The following is an 18,964-nucleotide window of genomic DNA, read 5'->3' as shown; positions in this document are numbered from 1 at the left end:
TCATGCTCCAAACAACGTCACTATTTCAGTTCCTCTGCTCAGGACTTTTCTTAACTTAGAAAAAGACTTAAAACAAAGCACCGAAAAGATCTCAAAGCTCCTCGGGGTATTCGCTTAGGCCTGGGCTCCACTGGGGAGAGAGCAGGGAATCAACCTAAGATACGACAACTTCAGCTAAGCTATTCTCGTAGCTGAAGTTGCGTATCTTAGGTCGACTTAACTCACGTCCTCACGGCGTGGGGTCTACTGCCGCTGCTCCCCCGTCGACTCCGCTTCCGCCTCTTGCCACGGTGGAGTACAGGAGTCAACGGCAGAGCAATCGGGGATCGATTTATCGCGTCTACACTAGAAGCAATAAATCTATCCCCGATAGATCGATCACAACCCGCCAAAGCAGTGGGTAGTGTAGACGTACCCTTAGTCTTTGTCTAGGGATTCACAACCTTCTCTAGCTGAGGCTTCCTAACAGCCAGCTCAGGTCAGCTCTTAGCAGATGTTTCCTATTCTGGGCCTTCTTTCTGATAAATGCAGAGAGATCCCTCCAGGGTCCTTCCTTTACCCTCTGTCTCTCCTGTCTGGTCTTTTGCTGAAGGAGCAGGAATTCCCTATATGAAATTTCCTGTAGGGTACATGACTAGAGTGAAGCATGTGACAGGGCTCATGACTGTAACAGGGTCAGTAGGATGCATGCATGTTCCCAGAGGTCCAGTACCCTATTACATTGATTTGCTCAAGGTCATACAGGAAGTATGTGGAAGAAGTGGGAACTGAGTCCAAATCCCATGTTTTAATCACAGGATTGTTTTCTCTTTGCCATGTCTTTTTTCAGAACATAGTATCTTTGGGTAGGGAATGTGTCTTTCCACTTGTATAGCAATTAGCACAATTTGGGTGCAACCAGAAACTAATAATAATTACAAAGGTAATGTGGCAATCACCACTTTCCCCTATGAAAGGACATTCCTTCCCAAAGACAGCAGACTGAAATCTGTACTCTTAATGTTACCAAACTTCTATTGTATCTCTACTGGCCTCAAATATTCATCTCCTTTGCAAGAACCTTTCTTGTTTGGAAAGTTAGCCTCCTAGACAGTGTTCCCATATGGAGAAAGGACTTAATGTCAGTACTACAAAAGAGATCATTTAGCAACTGTCTTTGTGTTTGGCTTCCCTCTTAGACTCTAAATTTTCTGTCGAGCTATGGTTTATAAAGCAGTGGCCTGAAGACATATTTGCGTAGCAGCATGGACTACAGATGTCCAGATCAGCCATTTTATGGCAACCTCTATATTTGTTGGAGGAAAGTTTTGGTGGGTGGTTTTTGGTTTTTTTGTGCAGGCTTTCAAAGCAGTGTTAGTTAGAGGGCAGGTCTTTTCCCTCTCCTCTTCAGTCAAATGACACTTAAGTCATCCTTTTGGAAATACTTTTTTTTCCCCCCAAGATTTATCAGCTGAGACAATTAGTCAAAAGGATGTTGAAACAATACAGAAGTAGATCTAGAGCAGACTCCTCCAGACTGCCTCTCACTAACAAGACATTAGCATGTGCCTGCCCTTTGAAGCTTACAGTTAACTTGCTTCTTCCCAGTTCTGCTTAGAGAAGAATAGCAAACTTATCTTTCTAGAATTTGACATAATCACCTCATAGGAAAATGAACTATTTAAGATTCTCTCCTGCTGTCATTTGACAAAATCAAGCATATCAGTTTTGAAGTCTGTGGCCTGAGGTATTGGAATGTGAGAATTAACTGGAGTGAAATAATTTTGTTCAGATTTTGTTTTTACTTACCATCATTTTTCATATTTCACAGGCAGTAAATACAGTAGAACAGAAAGTTGTTATTATCCCAGAAGAAGAAAAGAGAGTTTTTACACGCTACTTCATTGATACTCTGAAGCCTAAAGATAAAGTCATCATATTTGTGGGAAAGAAACTTACGTATGTAATTGTTTAACCAATATTACATTTGTCTAGTTTGCTGTCAACTCATTATTTAGAAATTAATCCGTTATTCTCAGATCAAAATTACTAACTATGACACTCTTAATTACTTTCAACCACATTGTAGTGTTAATACTGACTTACTGTATTTCCCCAGCACTATATATGACAATTACATTTTATGCAAATTCTCTAGTATCAAAACTAATATGCATTGGAATGTGTCTGCACTGTATTTACTTAAAATGGGCTTTAAGATTTTCCATACTAAGAATGTTAAAATTAAAGAAAAATTAGATGTTTTGAAATTATTGAAATGAAACATTTTGATTTACCTGATCTGAATTTTTATTTATTTATTTCATGAAAATTTGAAATTTTGACTTTGTCCCATTTTGGATGGGAAACGTTTTCGAAAACTCTTGTGAGACAGGAAAACAGTTTTCAACTTGATTATCTTCCCCAATACTGTCAGAAAGGAAGTTGAAGCGTCATATTTGTGACTGTGTCTCAGTACCCCCTTCAAAGCCTGATCTGCACTATGGTTCAGCTGTCCTGCCTGATGCATGTTCTTTGGCACTGGCAATCAAGTGCCAATTGAGCTTGGTTACCAATCCTTCTGTATTGGCACCAGCTACATCCACACTGATGACATTGCAACAAAGTGGGAGATGAGCCCCTCATTGGCACTTATCCTTGCAGAATTGTTGCCTTTGGCACCACCTTCCTTGATGCATACAACCTTGGAATCATTTACATTTACATCTTCTAGAAACTTGGCTAATTACACCTGAACCAGAAGCTCCTCATCTTAACATGAGACTGATAACATCTGCAAGACCCATATCAGTAGTGGAACCAAGATACCAAAGATGAAAAGTGTGCTAAATTAACCTTCATAGTCACTGGTATCCATATTTCATGGAACATCATCTCAACCTAACTTTTTCAGCAATCAGCCTCTTCTCAAAGAAGTTTACTCTTCTACTTCTTCCTTTTCAGGGGATAGTAGAAACCCTTCTCTCTGAGTTCACACAATCTGAGTGGGAGCCATAGAAGGGGACCTCAGGACACTCTTCCACTGACTGTAAGACACAAATTGGTCTGGGTCCAAACTGCCTGGATCCTTTCACTTAGCCTTACATACCATATCCCTACAGTATGCAGACCTGGCCTTATTGGCCACCCTGGAATCCTTGAGCTCAGTTTCCAGGACCTGATAGATATTCCACCCCCCTTCATCTAGGTGTAAATTGACCGCTCTGGCTAGGTCTCCAAGAACGATGCAGTCCCCTCTGCAGGATGAAGTTCTCAAAGTGGAGCAGAACATGCAGAGTGGTGGTGATCATCAGGAGGAATATTCAGTTCCTCATGCATCTATGGTAATTTGCCAGATGAAATTGTACTGTCTGATGGTGACTTTGAGACCTTTCTAGATATCTTGATACTAATGGCAGACACCTTTTAGAGATCCCTTTAGCAATTGTCCAAGAAAAATCATGGAAACTGGCATTTTACACCCTTTGATTCTTGGCAGATAAGTGATGCCCTTAATGAGCAAATCTTTAAGATGGCCAATGATCTGTGGCACATTCTGGCCTCTATCTCTGCCACTCCTAAAAGAGCAGACTGCTGTTAAGTCCCTCCAAAGAGACTTGAGTATGGGTGTGTTTTGTACTCATTCCATTCCCGGATCTCTAGTAGTGGTTGTAATATAAGAGAACACATCCTGGCCCTCTTAACTAAATGCCTAAAAGTTTGACAGTGTTGCAAACATCTATTAATAAAATTCCATTAAAACTTTAGAAATTACAGAATAGTTACTTATGAACATTTTGGCATGTAAAGATCAAAGGAATGTTGTAGTGAACTGGTCATTCAAAAAAAGTGATCATAGCTAATAGAACAAGAGAAAAATTAGTTCAAGTGATGTCCCTTTGGGTGCTCAACTGTAAGTGTAGCAGCACCCTCTGTGGCTGGGATCGGAGCTCTTCACCAGCAGTGCCCGTAGGACCACACATGCACACGTCCCCTCTCTGATACTGTATGTGGAACGTACATATAGCACTGTAAGGTCTGACTGCCCCCAGTTCTTTCTCTGTCTTTGGTCTGGGATGGAATCCGCTAGCTGAGCCCACTTTTCCTAAGGTTCGTCTTTGAGTGATTGCTCATGTCCATTCAACTTAGGGATGTTTGCTCGCTACATGCACCAGTGCCGGAAGCCTTTCACTCAGCAATATCCATAGGGAATGGGCTCTGGCGCCCCCTGGAGTGGTGTGAGTATGCTATGGCATATAGGGCGCCGCCTGCCCCCCACCTCCGTCCCAGTTCCTTCTTGCCACCAGTGACAGTGCATGGAACTGTTGCAGATTCAGCTAGTGCTGTTTCTTCTCGTTCATTTGAACTCATTTACCTCTTGTATATTGTATATAGTTGCCCTATCTGCTATTTCGAGACTTAGTAGGTCCCGAATGGGACTTTGCCTCAGGAATGGGCATGGCCCGGTCCCCAAGCTTTAAGCCCTGTGATATCTGTAAAAAGCTCATGCCCATTAGCGATCCACATAAGTTGTTTACGGTGCTTGGGCGAAGGTCACATTAGTGATAAGTGCAGAATTTGCAAGTCCTTCAAGCCCAGGATGAAGGAGGAGCATGACATTGGCTTGAAAGCGCTCCTTATGGAGTCTGCCCTTACCCCGATGCCAGAGCAGCGCTCCGATTCGGTGCCGAGTACCGTGACATCAGTGTGCTGCGCCCCACCAGTACAGTCTGTGAGCAGACACTGGTCCCCTTCCGTGGCACCAGCCAAGAAGCCCAAGAAGATGGGACGAGGAAGGTCTCCAGCTTCCCGCAAGGGAAAGGACAAGTCTGGGATGGACCAAGGCACTATCTCGGGCACCTCTTCATCCCCTTTGGGAGCTCGGGCCCCAGCTAAAGTCAAGTGGTGTAGCTCAGCCCACTCCCTGCCGCCAACCCCAGATAGCGAGACAGGTCCTCGTCGGCTACAGGTGCTGTTCACACCGGAGGCCTTACAAGCAGCACAAGAGATTGTTCCTCCCAGTGCCGCCCACTCTCGTCCCGTAGGATCCTGGTCACAGGGTAACCCATATTTGGACCACCACAGTTCTCACCTCTATGACAACACTCCCTGTCGCAGGGGACATCCCGCCAATGGCCACCCTCTCGCAGACAACACGTTTCTGACCATGATAGGCAGAAGCTTTGTAGCCCCATCTGGTCTCTGGACCTTGGACAAGGGCAGAGAGACTCAGGTTTGGAGCGAGGTTCCCTAGCTGTGGGACAAGCTCTAGTACCTATGGTGCAGGCTATGGCAACGACATCACAGCCAGCCCCATGGTCTCAGACTCCGTGGCTGGTACCCACAGTACCCATGGAACCCAGGGGAGTTCACTCAGCCCTACCAGGCCACCTGTTCAGTATCCGGAGCTTCGGAGAGACTGGCTACCTCCCTCTCCTGCCCCCCTCTGGTATAAGAAGCCTCGGCTGCAGAAACCCTGCAGGCGCAGGAAGTTGGCGAGCAAGCTCCTAGACCGGCTGTGGAGGACTCCTTGGTACCAGCTTTCTCCTTATCACCTGATGAGGCTATAGTGGGGCCCCCATCACCAGTTCCCCAGGATGACACTAAGTCACATCAGGAGCTGTTAAAGAGGGTCGCCAAGAGTTCAGAAGGAACTCAAATGTGAAATTGTAAGACTACTAACTTTAGTCTGTAACCTAGCATTTAAATCTGCTTCTGTACCACATGACTGGAGGATCGCTAATGTGACGCCAATTTTTAAAAAGGGGCTCCAGAGGTGATCCCTGCAATTGCAGGCCTGCAAGCCTGACTTCAGTACCGGGCAGACTGCTTGAAACTAGAATAAAGAACAATATTGTCAGACATATAGATTAACGTAATTTGTTGAGGAAGAAATCAGTAAAGGGAAATCCTGCCTCACCAATCTACTAGAATTCTTTGAGGGGGTCAACAAGCATGTGGACCAAGTGGATATAGTGTACTTAGATTTTCAGAAAGCCTTTGACAAGGTCCCTCACCAAAGGCTCTTAAGGAAAATAAGTTGCCACGGGATAAGAGAGAAGGTGCTCTCATGGAATGGTAACTGGTTAAAAGTTAGGAAACAAAGGGTAGGTATAAATGGTCAGTTCTCAGAATGGAGAGAGGTAAATAGTGGTGTCCCACACAGGTCTGTTCTGGGACCAGTCCTGTTGAACATACTCATAAATTATCTGGGAAAAGGGGTGAACCGGTGAGGTGACAAAACTTGCAGATGATACAAAACTACTCAAGATAGTTACGTCTCAGGCAGACTGCAAAGAGCTACCAAAGGATCTCTCAAAACTGGGTGACTGGGCAACAAAATGGCAGATGAAATTAAATGTTGATAAATGCTTTCCAATGTGCTTTACTCTGCATAATCCCAACTATACGTATAAAACAATGGGGTCTAAATTAGCTCTTACCACTCAAAAAAGATCTTGGAGTCATTGTGGATAGTTCTCTGAAAACATGCACTCAATGCAGTCAAAAAAGCAAACAGAATGCTGGGAATAATTAAGAAAGGGATAGATAATAGGACAGAAAATCATGGTGCCTCTATATAAATCCATGGTACATCCACATCTTGAATACTATGTGCAGACGTGGTCGCTCCATCTCAAAAAAAAAAAAAAAAAAAAAAAGTATTGGAATTGGAAAAAGTTCAGAAAAGGGCAACAAAAATGATTAGGGGTATAGAATAGCTTCCGCATGAGGAGAGAGTAATAAGACTGGGACTTTTTAGCTTGGAAAAGAGATGGCTGAGGGTGGAGATGATTGAGGTCTATAAAATCATGACTGGTGTAGAGAGAGTAGATAAGGAAGTCTTCTCATAACACAAGAACTAGGGGTCATGAAATGAATAGGCATCAGGTTTAAAACAGGTACAAGGAAGTATTTCTTCACACAGTGCACAGTCAACCTGTGGAACTCCTGGCCAGAGGATGCTGTGAAGGCCAAGACTATAACAGAGTTCAAAAAAGAACTAGATAAATTCATGGAGGATAGGTCCATCAATTACTATTAGCCAGAATGGGCAGGAATGGTGTCTCTAGCTTCTGTTAGCCAGAAGCTGGGAATGAGTGACTGGGGATGGATCACTTGATGTTTACTTGTTCTGTTCATTCCCTCTGGGGCACCTGGCATTGGCCACTGTCGGAAGACAGGGTACTGGGCTAGATGGACCTTTGGCCTGACCCAGTAGGGCCGTTCTTTTGTTGCCGCCAATCTGGTCCCACAGACTCCCTCTTCCATGTTCTCTGCCCCATAGCCCAGGCCAGGGTAGCTTTGCCCCTACATGATGGAGTCGCGAAATTACAAAAACCCTCTGGCAAACCCCCTCCTTCCTGCGCTCTGCCCTCTTGGAGATTGGAGGCAAGTGCTTTGTGCCATCCAAGGGTCACAAGTACCTTTATATGCACCCTGCTCCCAATTCCCTAGTGGTAGAGGCAGTCAACCACAGGGAGAGACAGGGTCAACTGGGGGCTACTCCTAAGAGTAAAGACTTAATGAGACTAGACTTGTTTGGGCGTAAAGTTTATTCGTCCTCTAGTCCACTGTTGCGGGTGGCCAACCATCAGGCTCTCCTGGTCTGTTATGATTTTAATATGTGGCAGGCCATGACCTGAGGCCTTGAGGAAGGAGTTCCGGGCGATCCTGGATGAGGGCGCAACTGCGCCCAGAGCAACTCTCCAAGCAGCAACAGACTCAGCGGACACCGCCGCCTGTACCATGGCATTGGCCATTTCAATGCGCAGGGCTTGTTGGCTGCTCCTCTTTGGTCTTTACTCGGAGGCTCAACAGTCTATACAAGATCTGTCTTTTGATGTGCATGCCCTGTTTGCAGAATAGATGGACAATATACTCCCTGGCCTCAAAGATTCCTGCACGACCTTAAAAGACTGGACCCGTATGTCCCCGGCCCTTCCTGCAAGCAGTTTAAGCCACAACAGCCTCCGAGCCAGGGGAGCCACCTGCGCCAGGAACCTCCCAATAAAAAATCCAGGGGTTACAAGAGGCACCTTGGCCACCAACCCCTGTCTACATCCCAGTCAGTTTCAACCCGCAGTAAGCAGACTGGCAAGCGTCCGTTTTGAGAGTAGGCCTGAGGGCGACCTACGAGACTGTTTTACGGATCCTTCCTCTTCTCTGTTTGCCAACCGCCTTTCTTCTTTCTTGCGTTGGCATCTATAACATCAGACCGATAGGTCCTCAAGACGGGGGCGCAGGGTTACACCCTTCAGTTACTTTCCACCACCGCCCTTCCTACCTCCCTCCGTCCCTCCCTGTCCCTCTTCAGGGATACACATCATAAGAGTCTTCTCACACAAGAGGTAGAGGGTGCAGCTGGGTGCGTTGGAGGTAATTCCTGTGGAGTACAGGAACAAGGGGTTCTATTCCTGATATTTTTTAATACCCAAGGCCAAGGGCGGTTTGCAGCCCATACTAGATCTGCAGGATTTGAACCACTACTTAGCGAAACTGAAGTTCCATATGGTCTCCCTGGATCCGGGAGACTGGTATGCTGCCCTCGATCTGAAAGATGCATACTTCCACGTTGCTATCTTCGAGGGACACAGACACTTCCTCCAGTTCACGATAAGTCCTGACCACTATCAGTTCATGGTCCTTCAGTTTGGCCTAGCGACAGCACCACGGGTATTTACCAAATGTATGTCAGTGGTGGCAGCTTACCTCAGACGTTGGGGTATCCAGATCTACCTGTACCTCGACGACTGGCTCATCAAAGGCAACTCCAGGTCCAAGGGCACGTTGCGGTGCTGCTGGCCACGTTCCGTCGCCTCAGCCTGTTGGTGAATGACATAAAATCCACGTTAGTTTCGGTACAGAGGATAGCATTCATCGAAGCGATGCTCGACTCAACCTCTGCCAGAGTGTTCCTGCCGCTGGAGAGGTTCAGGGCACTAGCGGACCTCATCACAGAAGTCTGAGTTTCCCCTGACCATGGCCACGGTTTGCCTGTGCCTCCTAGGTCACATGGTCGTGCGCATGTATGTAGTGCACCATGTCAGGCTCCGGAGACAACCCCTGCAGCAATGGTTGGCAACTGTCTACTCCCAGTCCAGGCACCACCTAGAAAAGGTTGTCACCATTCCCACAACGATACTCGCCTCACTCTGATGGTGGTCCGACCCCAGGAATGTCCTGGAAGGAGTCCCCTTCGACAGCACTTCACACTCGGTCGGGTTGGTCTCAGACATGTCGGATCTCAAATGGGGGGCACACCTCAATGATCTCCAGAGCCAGAGTGTGTGGTCCCCAGAAGAGATGACGTTACACATAAACGTCAGAGAGCTCAGAGCGGTCCACAGGGCATGCATGGTCTTTCTTCCTCACCTGTTGGGCAGAGTGGTCAGAGTCTTGACGGACAACACAGCCTCGATGTTCTATATCAACAGACAGAGAGGAACTCTATCCTTGGTCCTATGCATCGACCACAGAATCCATCTAGAAGCATCTCTTTCCAGGGGTCAAGAACACGTTAGCGGATCACCTAAGCAGGGACTTCTCTCACCATGAGTGGGCGCTCCACCCAGAGGTAGCCTGCGCAATCTTCCAGAGGTGGGGATCTCCCCAAGTGGATCTGTTCGCCACTAGGCAGAACAGGAAGTTCCACCTCGTTTGCTCCAGATGAGGTCTGGGCAAGGGCTCCCTCTCCAATGCCTTCATCCTGTCCTGGGCCGGAAGCCTCATGTTCCTTCCAATCCTGCTCATCAGCAGGGTCCTGGCAAAAGTCAAGAGAGACACTGCCCAAGTTATCATGCTCGCCCCAGCGTGGTTGGTTCGGCATGCTGTTGAGCTTGGCAGCAGTCCCCCTGTGGGCCCTGCTGGACTGAACAGACCTGCTGTCGCAGGACCACAGTTGCCTCTTGCACCCCAACCTTACATCTCTCCACCTCGTGGCATGGATGCTGTGTGGCTGAACCCTGAAGAACAGACCTGTTCACAGGGGGTCCTACAGGTCCTCCTTCGGAGTAGAAAACCCTCGACTAGACGGACTTACTTGCCAAAGTGGGCAACGTTTTCCCACTGGGCAGCTGAACGGGGCATTTCCCCCTCGCATTCTTTGGTTCAGTCGATTTTTGGATTACACTGGTCTACAATTTTTGAGAAGTCGTCTGCTTCAGAGATAAAATGTGCTATTTATTATGTATTTTGATATGCTGAATTCAAATATGACAATTAAAACAACTGGCTACTGTTTCTAAGATATTTAAGTTTTTTACATTTTATGTCTATGTATATTGTGTAGATAGAGTTTTTTAATCCATAAATTGTAAACCTAGGTCTTTTCATGTGTTTATGGTTGCTTTACATGATAATATTTCACCTGTCCTGTTTATGTAACACTTTTTAAAAATGAGCAAAAGGGGTATATAAATAAAATTTATAATGAAACAAAAGGCAAAAAAACTATTATGTACATAGCTTAGTCCTATTCAGTGTCTACTCAGCGCTTCTTGTCTTGTCTCTTGAATCCATTAAATGGAGCATCTCTTGTCACTGTTCAGCAATAGTCTGCAAGCATTGATGGGCCCCATTTGCCCTGATAGCGTTTCTCCATTGTTGCAATGTCCTGGTGAAATCGCTCGTCGTGCTCGTCGCTCACTGCTCGCCAGTTAGGTGGAAAAAAATCTAGATGAGAGTGCAAAAAATGTATCTTCAGTGACATGTTGCAACCAAGGCTTTTGTATGCCTTGAGGAGGTTTTCCACCAACAACCTGTAGTTGCCTGCCTTGTTGTTTCCGAGAACATTTATTGCCACTAACTGGAAGGCTTTCCATGCCGTCTTTTCCTTGCCACGCAGTGCATGGTCAAATGCATCATCTCGAAGAAGTTCACGGATCTGAGGACCAACAAAGATACCTTCCTTTATCTTAGCTTCACTTAATCTTGGAAATTTTCCACGGAGGTACTTGAAAGCTGCTTGTGTTTTTGTCAATGGTCTTGACAAAGTTCTTCATCAGACCCAGCTTGATGTGTAAGGGTGGTAACAAAATCTTCCTTGATTCAACAAGTGGTGGATGTTGAACACTTTTCCTCCCAGGCTCCAATGACTGTCGGAGTGGCCAATCTTTCTTGATGTAGTGGGAATCTCTTGCACGACTATCCCATTCGCAGAGAAAACAGCAGTACTTTGTGTATCCAGTCTGCAGACCAAGCAAGAGAGCAACAACCTTCAAATTGCCACAAAGCTGCCACTGATGTTGGTTATAGTTTATGCATCTCAAAAGTTGCTTCATGTTGTCATAGGTTTCCTTCATATAGCATGACGAACTGGAATTGAAGGCAAAACATTGCCATTATGCAGTAAAACAGCTTTAAGACTAGTCTTCGATGACTCAATGAACAGTCTCTACTCATCTGGATCGTGAACGATGTTTAGGGCTGCCATCACACCATCGATGTTGGTGCAGGCTACAAGATCACCTTCCATGAAGAAGAACGGGACAAGATCCTTTTGACGGTCACGGAACATGGAAACCCTAACATCACCGGCCAGGAGATTCCACTGCTGTAGTCTGGAGCCCAACAGCTCTGCCTTACTCTTGGGTAGTTCCAAATCCCTGACAAGGTCATTCAGTTCACTTTGTGTTATGAGGTGTGGTTCAGAGGAGGAGGATGGGAGAAAATGTGGGTCCTTTGACATTGATGGTTCAGGACCAGAAGTTTCATCCTCTTCCTCTTCCTTGTCTGACTCAAGCGAGACTGATTCTGGTGCATCAGGAACCGGCAGTCCTTCTCCGTGGGGTACTGGGCGTATAGCTGATGGAATGTTTGGATAATGCACAGTCCACTTTTTCTTCTTCGACACATCTTTCCCAACTGGAGGCACCATGCAGAAGTAATAATTGCTGGTATGATCTGTTGGCTCTCTCAAAATCATTGGCACTGCAAAAGGCATAGATTTCCTTTTCCTGTTCAACCAAATACACTATATCCACTGGATCTCCTTTGTCCATATGCTTGCTGACCCACTCAAAGAATTCTAGTAGATTGGTGAGGCATGATTTCCCTTAACAAAAATCATGTTGACTATTTCCCAACAAAGTGTGTTCATCAATGTGTCTGACAATTTTGTTCTTTACTATAGTTTCAACCAATTTGCCCGATACTGAAGTGAGGCTCACTGGCCTGTAGGTGCCAGGGTCACCTCTGGAGCCCTTTTTAAAAATTGGTGTCACATTAGCTATCCTCCAGTCATTTGGTACAGAAGCTGATTTAAATGATAGTAGTCCTGCAATTTCACATTTGAGTTCCTTCAGAACTCTTGGGTGAATACCATCAGGTCCTGGAGACTTATTACTGTTTAGTATCAGAGGGGTAGCCGTGTTAGTATGAATCTGTAAAAAGTAACAGAGGGTCCTGTGGCACCTTTAAGACTAACAGAAGTATTGGGAGCATAAGCGTTCGTGGGTAAGAACCTCACTTCATCTCACAGACTTGCATCTGAAGAAGTGAGGTTCTTACCCATGGAAGCTTATGCTCCCAATACTTGTTAGTCTTAAAGGTGCCACAGGACCCTCTGTTACTTACTGTTTAGTTTACCAATTTTGTTCCAAAACTTCCTCTAATGACACCTCAATTTGGGACAGTTCCTCAGATCATACCCAAAAAGAATGGCTCAGTTTTGGGAATCTCCCTCACATCCTCAACAGTGAAGATCAATGCAAAGAATTCATTTAGTTTCTCCACAATGGCCTTATAGTCTTTGAGTGCTCCTTTAGCATCTTGATCGTCCAGTGGCCCCACTGGTTGGTTAGCAGACTTTGTTTCTGATGTATTTAAAACAAATTTAGGTTCTTATTTTTGGAGTCTTTGGCTAGCTGTTCCTCAAATTCTTTTTTGCTCTTTCTAATTATATTTTTATACTTCATTTGCCAGAGTTTATCCTCTTTTGTAACCCTGGTATTCTAATATGGTTAGATGTGGCTTCATCAAAGGAGGAAAAAACACAATTATGGAGGGATAGCTCAGTGGTTTGAGCATTGGCCTGCTAAATCTAGGGTTATGAGTTCAATCCTTGAGGGGGCCATTTAGGGATCTGGGGCAAAAATCTGTCTGGGGATTGGCCCTGCTTTAAGCAGGGGGTTGGACTAGATGACCTCCTGAGGTCCCTTCCAACCCTGGTATTCTATAATTCCTTATTAGGATTTATCTTCCACTTTTTAAAGGATGCCTTTTTGCCTCTCACTGCTTCTTTCGCTTTGTTGTTTAACCAGGGTGGCTCTCTTTTGGATCTCTTACTATATTTTCTAAATTAGGGTATACATTTAAGTTGAGCCTCTATTATGGCATCTTTAAAAAGTTTCCATGCAGCTTGCAGGGATTTTATTTTTGGTACTGTTCCTTTTCATTTCTGTTTCACTAATCTCATTTTTGTGTAGTTCCCCTTTCTGAAATTAAATGCTACAGTGTTCGGCCGTGAGTTTTCCCCACCACAAGGATGTTAAATTTAATTATATTATGGTCACTGTTACCAAGGAAAGGGTTGGACATTGCAAAGCACATGGTTTTGGGAAAATACAGCACTGGGGAGTGTTGGGCCCATTTTTCCAATCATAACCAAAGCTGATAGAAGCTGGAGTGTGGCTGTGGTATAACAAGTGGGCTGCTGGAGTCAGAACTGCTAAACCAGGGTGGTTTATCACGCAGACACTCATTGCATGCTTGTGCGCTGTGCGAGAGCATCCAGACAGGGGAGGTACAGCTGTGGAGCATTTTAAGGCACTCATGTTTTCAGGGCAAGTGATGACACAACCCCTCACTGGTCAGGGTTACACCCCAGAACATGACAATGTATGACAACTATTTATCTGTTGTAGCATGTAACACCCAAGACTACTATAACAAAATTAATGAAAAATGTTTCTCTTCATGTTATGTGCATTGACAGCATTTTCTAGATGCAGTGAAAATGACTATGGTCAGTTTCCTATTAAGCTAAATCTTTTACAGAATAATAGGGGAGAGGAATATTTTCAGGCATCAGAATATGTGGTTGTTAAACTACTAATTGACTGGACTCTGCTGGGCAAAATAGTTGAAACTACTTCTAATTTTTTAATTGAAATAGATCTCAAATTGATATACCTCCTAAAATAATAAAATCTTAAATAATTTTCAATACTTTTAGTCTGTTCGGATATTTTTGTTTCTTTTTGTATGTTATCACAATTTTGCTTACTTTAGTAATATGTATCACTTTTAAATGTGTTAAAAATCTGATTTCCCTTTTTAGGATAATCTGTTAATGTAGTCAGATTTACTATTATAAGACTATACTTTCTCCCTTGACTGATGTACACTAGACTCAATATTGAATGTAGACATGACAAACCTTTTTATCCAACTCTAACAGGATGAGATATTTACTGGGGAATACTATATGAAGATCCTGTCCTAACTGAACATCATAACTAAGGCTAAGATTGTCATAGATTCTGTGACCTCCAGAGACATCCATGACCTTTTCCGTCACAGCCTGTGGCAGTGGGGCCGGAGCTGTCAGCCAGCAGGGGAAACTCTCTTCCACTGGGGCTGGAGGCCCCTGCAGCTCTCAACCGCCCCCGTGGCAGGGCTCAGGCTCTCATTTTCCTGCCCTCTCAGGCTTCAGTCAGACCCCCTCTTCCTTCCCTCCCCCCCCCCCCCATTATTTTTAGTAAAAGTCAAAGAGGTCACGGGCTTCCATGAATTTTTGTTTATTGCTTGCAACCTGTCCGTGACTTTTACTAAAAATAACTGACAAAATCTTAACTTTAGTCATAACTAGTTTTCTTGGCGCAGTTTTACCTTGTTCAGAAGCTGTTCAGTTCTCCACACCAGAAGTGCAGTTTCTTATCTCGAAACAAAGCTAGAGGTGTGAGTCATTTTTTAAAAGACTGTATGAATTTTCTTTAAATTGGGTTTAGCACAACCTTTATTATAAAACAATGTATAATGTAGAATGTTGACTGAAGGAAGTAAAAATGGGGCATGAGCTTTCCTCAATACATGTTCATTTAGAAGTAGAAAACATTTCACTTGCACATATTCTTTGCTCTGTTATAATTAATTGATAGGGGAAGTATCCTGAGTAAGATACAATATCAGTTAGTTAGATCTCTTCATTAGTTGGTAGCATTTTAGAGCTGAAACCACTTTATTGAAAGCAAGTTCTGTTATAAGCAGAAGTCGATGGTTTTTGTTTACTCTCTGCATAAAGGTGTGCGGCAGTGCATATAGCACTTCCAGTTCATAATAAATGACTTGTAATAAGACTAAAAGTATTTAGTCTTGTGTTTCCTGAATTCTGTGGGAAGGTATTTTGGGGTGAGAAATATTCTCTGACCAGGGCTTTCTATTTGGGGAAAAGCCTCCTTCCCTGATTAAAAGTTAGTAAAATCTATCCAATTGATGTATGTGGTATGAGTGTACATAAAAGATTTTTCAGTGATAGACCACGTTCCTAATGTACGTGCCATTGAACTAGAGCTACACTCCTGGACTGGTATGGAAAACACCCCTGGCCAGTGAGTTCTCTTAAGGATGCTCACTTGGAATTGAGTTATTGGAAATATGAAACTGTTTTATCCCCATGAGGAATATCCCAATAGTTATCCTTCAAATACCGATAATAAAGGTACCTTCTGTTAAACATATTCTAAATACTTTGAAACTTTTCCATTATTTAACAAGATAGTAAGCTGAAGCTGAAAGTAGCAAAAGACCTTCACAATATGTGTTCATGAAGTACATTGTAGAAAGAATATTAGTGTACCCTCTGGGCCAAAGAAGCATTTTCTACCATTAAAGGATCAGGGAACCCATTAAATGGTCTGCATGTGTGCCAAAAGTGAGAGAAATCTTGAAATGGTATCTGCTTGTTTTTAATATGCTCTTGAGCTACTAAAGGTGTGAAGTAGGCTTCATTAGTTTAGTTTTTTTCTTTCCACACGTTCTCTAAAGGTGATCACAATTGGAATTCTGTTGTGGTTCTGCAACAGACTTCCTGTGTAGTATTCAGAGAGTCCCTAAATCCCTAGATACAGTTCTTTTTCTGTCTTCCAAGGCTATTGTAAGGATAAATCTATACATACATGGGAGGTTTCAAATGCTACTGAGATAGGGACCATACGAGTATCTACAGTCAGACTCTAGTTTGTCTCCCAAGCTGCCCCTCAAAATTTAGGCAACAATTCTGATCTGAATGAGCATTCCGATATTGACATTTGAAAGAGTTCACCAAATGTATATTTGCTTAGGTGTGCTCACTTCCAGTACTGTCACAATAAGTGTCTTCTTAACTAGAGCAGACTTTTGTCTAAGATAGTTATGAACATAAGCATTCCTATTTTCTAGTGGTTCATTCCTCAAACATTTTAAAGTATTCAAAGGTACCTCTATCTAATTTTAGAGCTGATGACTTATCAAGTGATCTTAGTCTCCAAGGAATTCCAGTTCAGTCTCTTCATGGCAACAGAGAACAGTGTGATCGAGAACAAGCTTTGGATGACTTTAAGAAAGGCAAGTATTGCCCTTGAATGCTATTCTGTTGAGCCTGGCAGTTTCAGAATCTACTGTATAAAACTTAATATCCACACCAGTAGCATAATGTTTTTTGTAACACGGAGCAGTTAAAAGTAAAATAACTTCAATGTTAAATGTGTGGGAGTAAGACTCCCAATATTTTTAATTGTATTAATGTACCAAATACTAGTGCTAGAAAAACATGGTACAAAGAAGAGATAAGTTGTTGCTTTATCCGTTGAAAATTGAAATGGCCATGAGTGAAAATGAGATGACAGTTTAAAATACTGCTGACTTCTCTTATTTTGGAATTTAAAAACAAACAGTATTTTGTTAGAATGAAGGATATCTGAGTATGAAATGTTTGTTGGGTGGTGGTTTTCGTGTAGTAAACCCCACCTGGTCCATGATTGTGTCCTGCTAAGGAGAATGGCATTAAGATGAAGGCTAGTCCAGTCATTGGGATGTTGACTTGAGACTTGGAAGATCTGGGTTCAATTTGCTGATCAACTAGATTTCTTGTGTGATGGGAAAGTCTTTCTGTGCCTCAGCTCCCCATCTGTAAAATGTTGGTAGTAATAGGAATTACTTTAATCACTTGATGCTGCGAGGCTAAAAAGGTTGGATTGTGTGGTACTCTGATACTAGGATAATGGAGGCCATATAAGCATGGAAGGTGGATAGATTGTGTATTGTACATTAGCAAGATAAAAGACCAATGTATATTTTCCATACATGCTTATTGCAGGAAGAGTGAGAATACTGATAGCTACAGATTTAGCATCCCGTGGGCTTGATGTACAGGATATTACTCATGTTTTCAATTTTGATTTCCCTCGGAACATTGAAGAGTACGTTCATAGAGTAGGTCGTACTGGACGAGCAGGGTAAGTGGTTTTTCTACATATACACTAAATTCTCTCATCTTTTAAAAATGACAGTAAAGCTTGCTACTGAGGATTACTCACATTTTTATTTAATGTACGTTTTTAATATATGGTTTCTAAGTTGTTAGAGCAACAGATAATATAAATCTTACTGCTGATGCAATGTGAGATCAACAGTAAACGATGCTTACAGAATATGATGTGTATACCAAGATACATTTCAAATATTAATGTTCCACTTCTGGCATTGTGTGTTTTGAAATCAGTTAGCAAAAGGCACATCAGAGTTCTGGTGTGAGGTTGTTAATTACTTGGGTTATAAACAAAAATGAAAATGGGTTTAAACCTGAGTAGTCATATTTTTGAAGATGTTCTAGATTAATATTTCCTTATCTTAAATCTATTCTACATTATAACTACTGTATAAAATTCTCAGTCAGCTCCCTAGGAATTCCATCAACAAGCACACTTTGAATGTCAAGAGTTTCACCTTACTACAGTCATACAGCTTGTTGGCTTCAAAGAAAGGTTTGAATGCCAGATTAACTCCAGAAATTTAACAAAAGAAATATGATGATGAAAAAACATACTTTCTATATAGCCTTCTGTCAGCATTTGGTGATATATGGTATTTGTGATATAAAGACTGCAGCTAGTTTCTGATTTCTTCTTAGCCTTGAGCCATAAAAAGTGTGCCAATAATGCCTATAAAACAAGTGCCATTTAAAACTCTGTATGCAGGAAGTGATTAAGTTCATAGGGAAACTCTCTCTCCATTAAAGATATAATTATGATTTTGAAGTATGTTTAAAATTAAGATGTCAATTGTTCTTACTGCAAATGATACTCCTTAGGGATTTTTGCGCATCTGCAGACGTGCAGCAGTCCTCTGTCTTGCTAAAAAAAAAAAAAAACATTTTGCCTAAGAAGTGCAGCAGTTCTGTTTTTTCCCATCTGAGGCCGCTGTGGCGCCAGAACAGACTGCTGCATTCATGCTGGCTCTTCTAGTGCCACAGCGGCCTCTGGTGGGCAAAAGGCAGACCTGCAGCATTTCTTAGGCAAAATGTATTTTATGCAGGAAAATTCAAAATTCCATGCCCAGTGCTGCAGAATTCCCCCAAGAGTAGAAGTTCATCACAGCACCCTGCCTGTGGAACCAGGTTAGGACAGAGTGGGGCACACAGAACTGCTGGGGGATCACAGACTGAGGTTGAGAATGGCTAGTGGGAGGGCACAGACTGGAGCATGGGCTCAGGAGCTAGTGGGGTGACAGTGTTGAGCCTGGGGATGGGGAAGTGGGGCTGCAGAGACCCATGGGGATAAGGGGTGCGGGGACAGGGGCAGATGTGCCTGACTGAATAGGAGAGGCTTGTGGTCAGCCAGGATCTGCATGGGGGAGGCTTTCCAACACCCTAACAATCCCACACACACCCCAAAGAAAAATCTCCCACCCACACCTAACACCCTCCAAGTTCACTCCTAGGCCCCTCCCCTCTCCCTCAGCTCCTCTGTTATTTCTGACTCCCCCAAACCTTTGCACTGCTTTTGAC

The 18,964-nt window shown here is 43.5% G+C and overlaps 1 protein-coding gene across 2 annotated transcripts in view; it reads left to right on the top strand.

The window, feature by feature from the left end:
• Positions 1 to 18,964, top strand: part of DDX43 (DEAD-box helicase 43) — a 73,699-nt gene that overhangs the window by 30,707 nt on the left and 24,028 nt on the right. For both annotated transcript variants that reach the window (XM_034766206.1, XM_034766207.1), the window contains exons 12-14: positions 1,811 to 1,938; positions 16,415 to 16,524; positions 17,276 to 17,414. In XM_034766206.1, coding sequence (XP_034622097.1) covers positions 1,811 to 1,938; positions 16,415 to 16,524; positions 17,276 to 17,414 — 377 coding nt within the window. The remainder of the gene's footprint in view (positions 1 to 1,810; positions 1,939 to 16,414; positions 16,525 to 17,275; positions 17,415 to 18,964) is intronic.

Source organism: Trachemys scripta, chromosome 3, assembly GCF_013100865.1.
Source record: "Trachemys scripta elegans isolate TJP31775 chromosome 3, CAS_Tse_1.0, whole genome shotgun sequence".
Taxonomy (NCBI): domain Eukaryota; kingdom Metazoa; phylum Chordata; order Testudines; family Emydidae; genus Trachemys; species Trachemys scripta.
The sequence above is the reverse complement of the archived record's forward strand: the minus strand, read 5'-3'. Positions and strand labels throughout refer to the sequence as shown.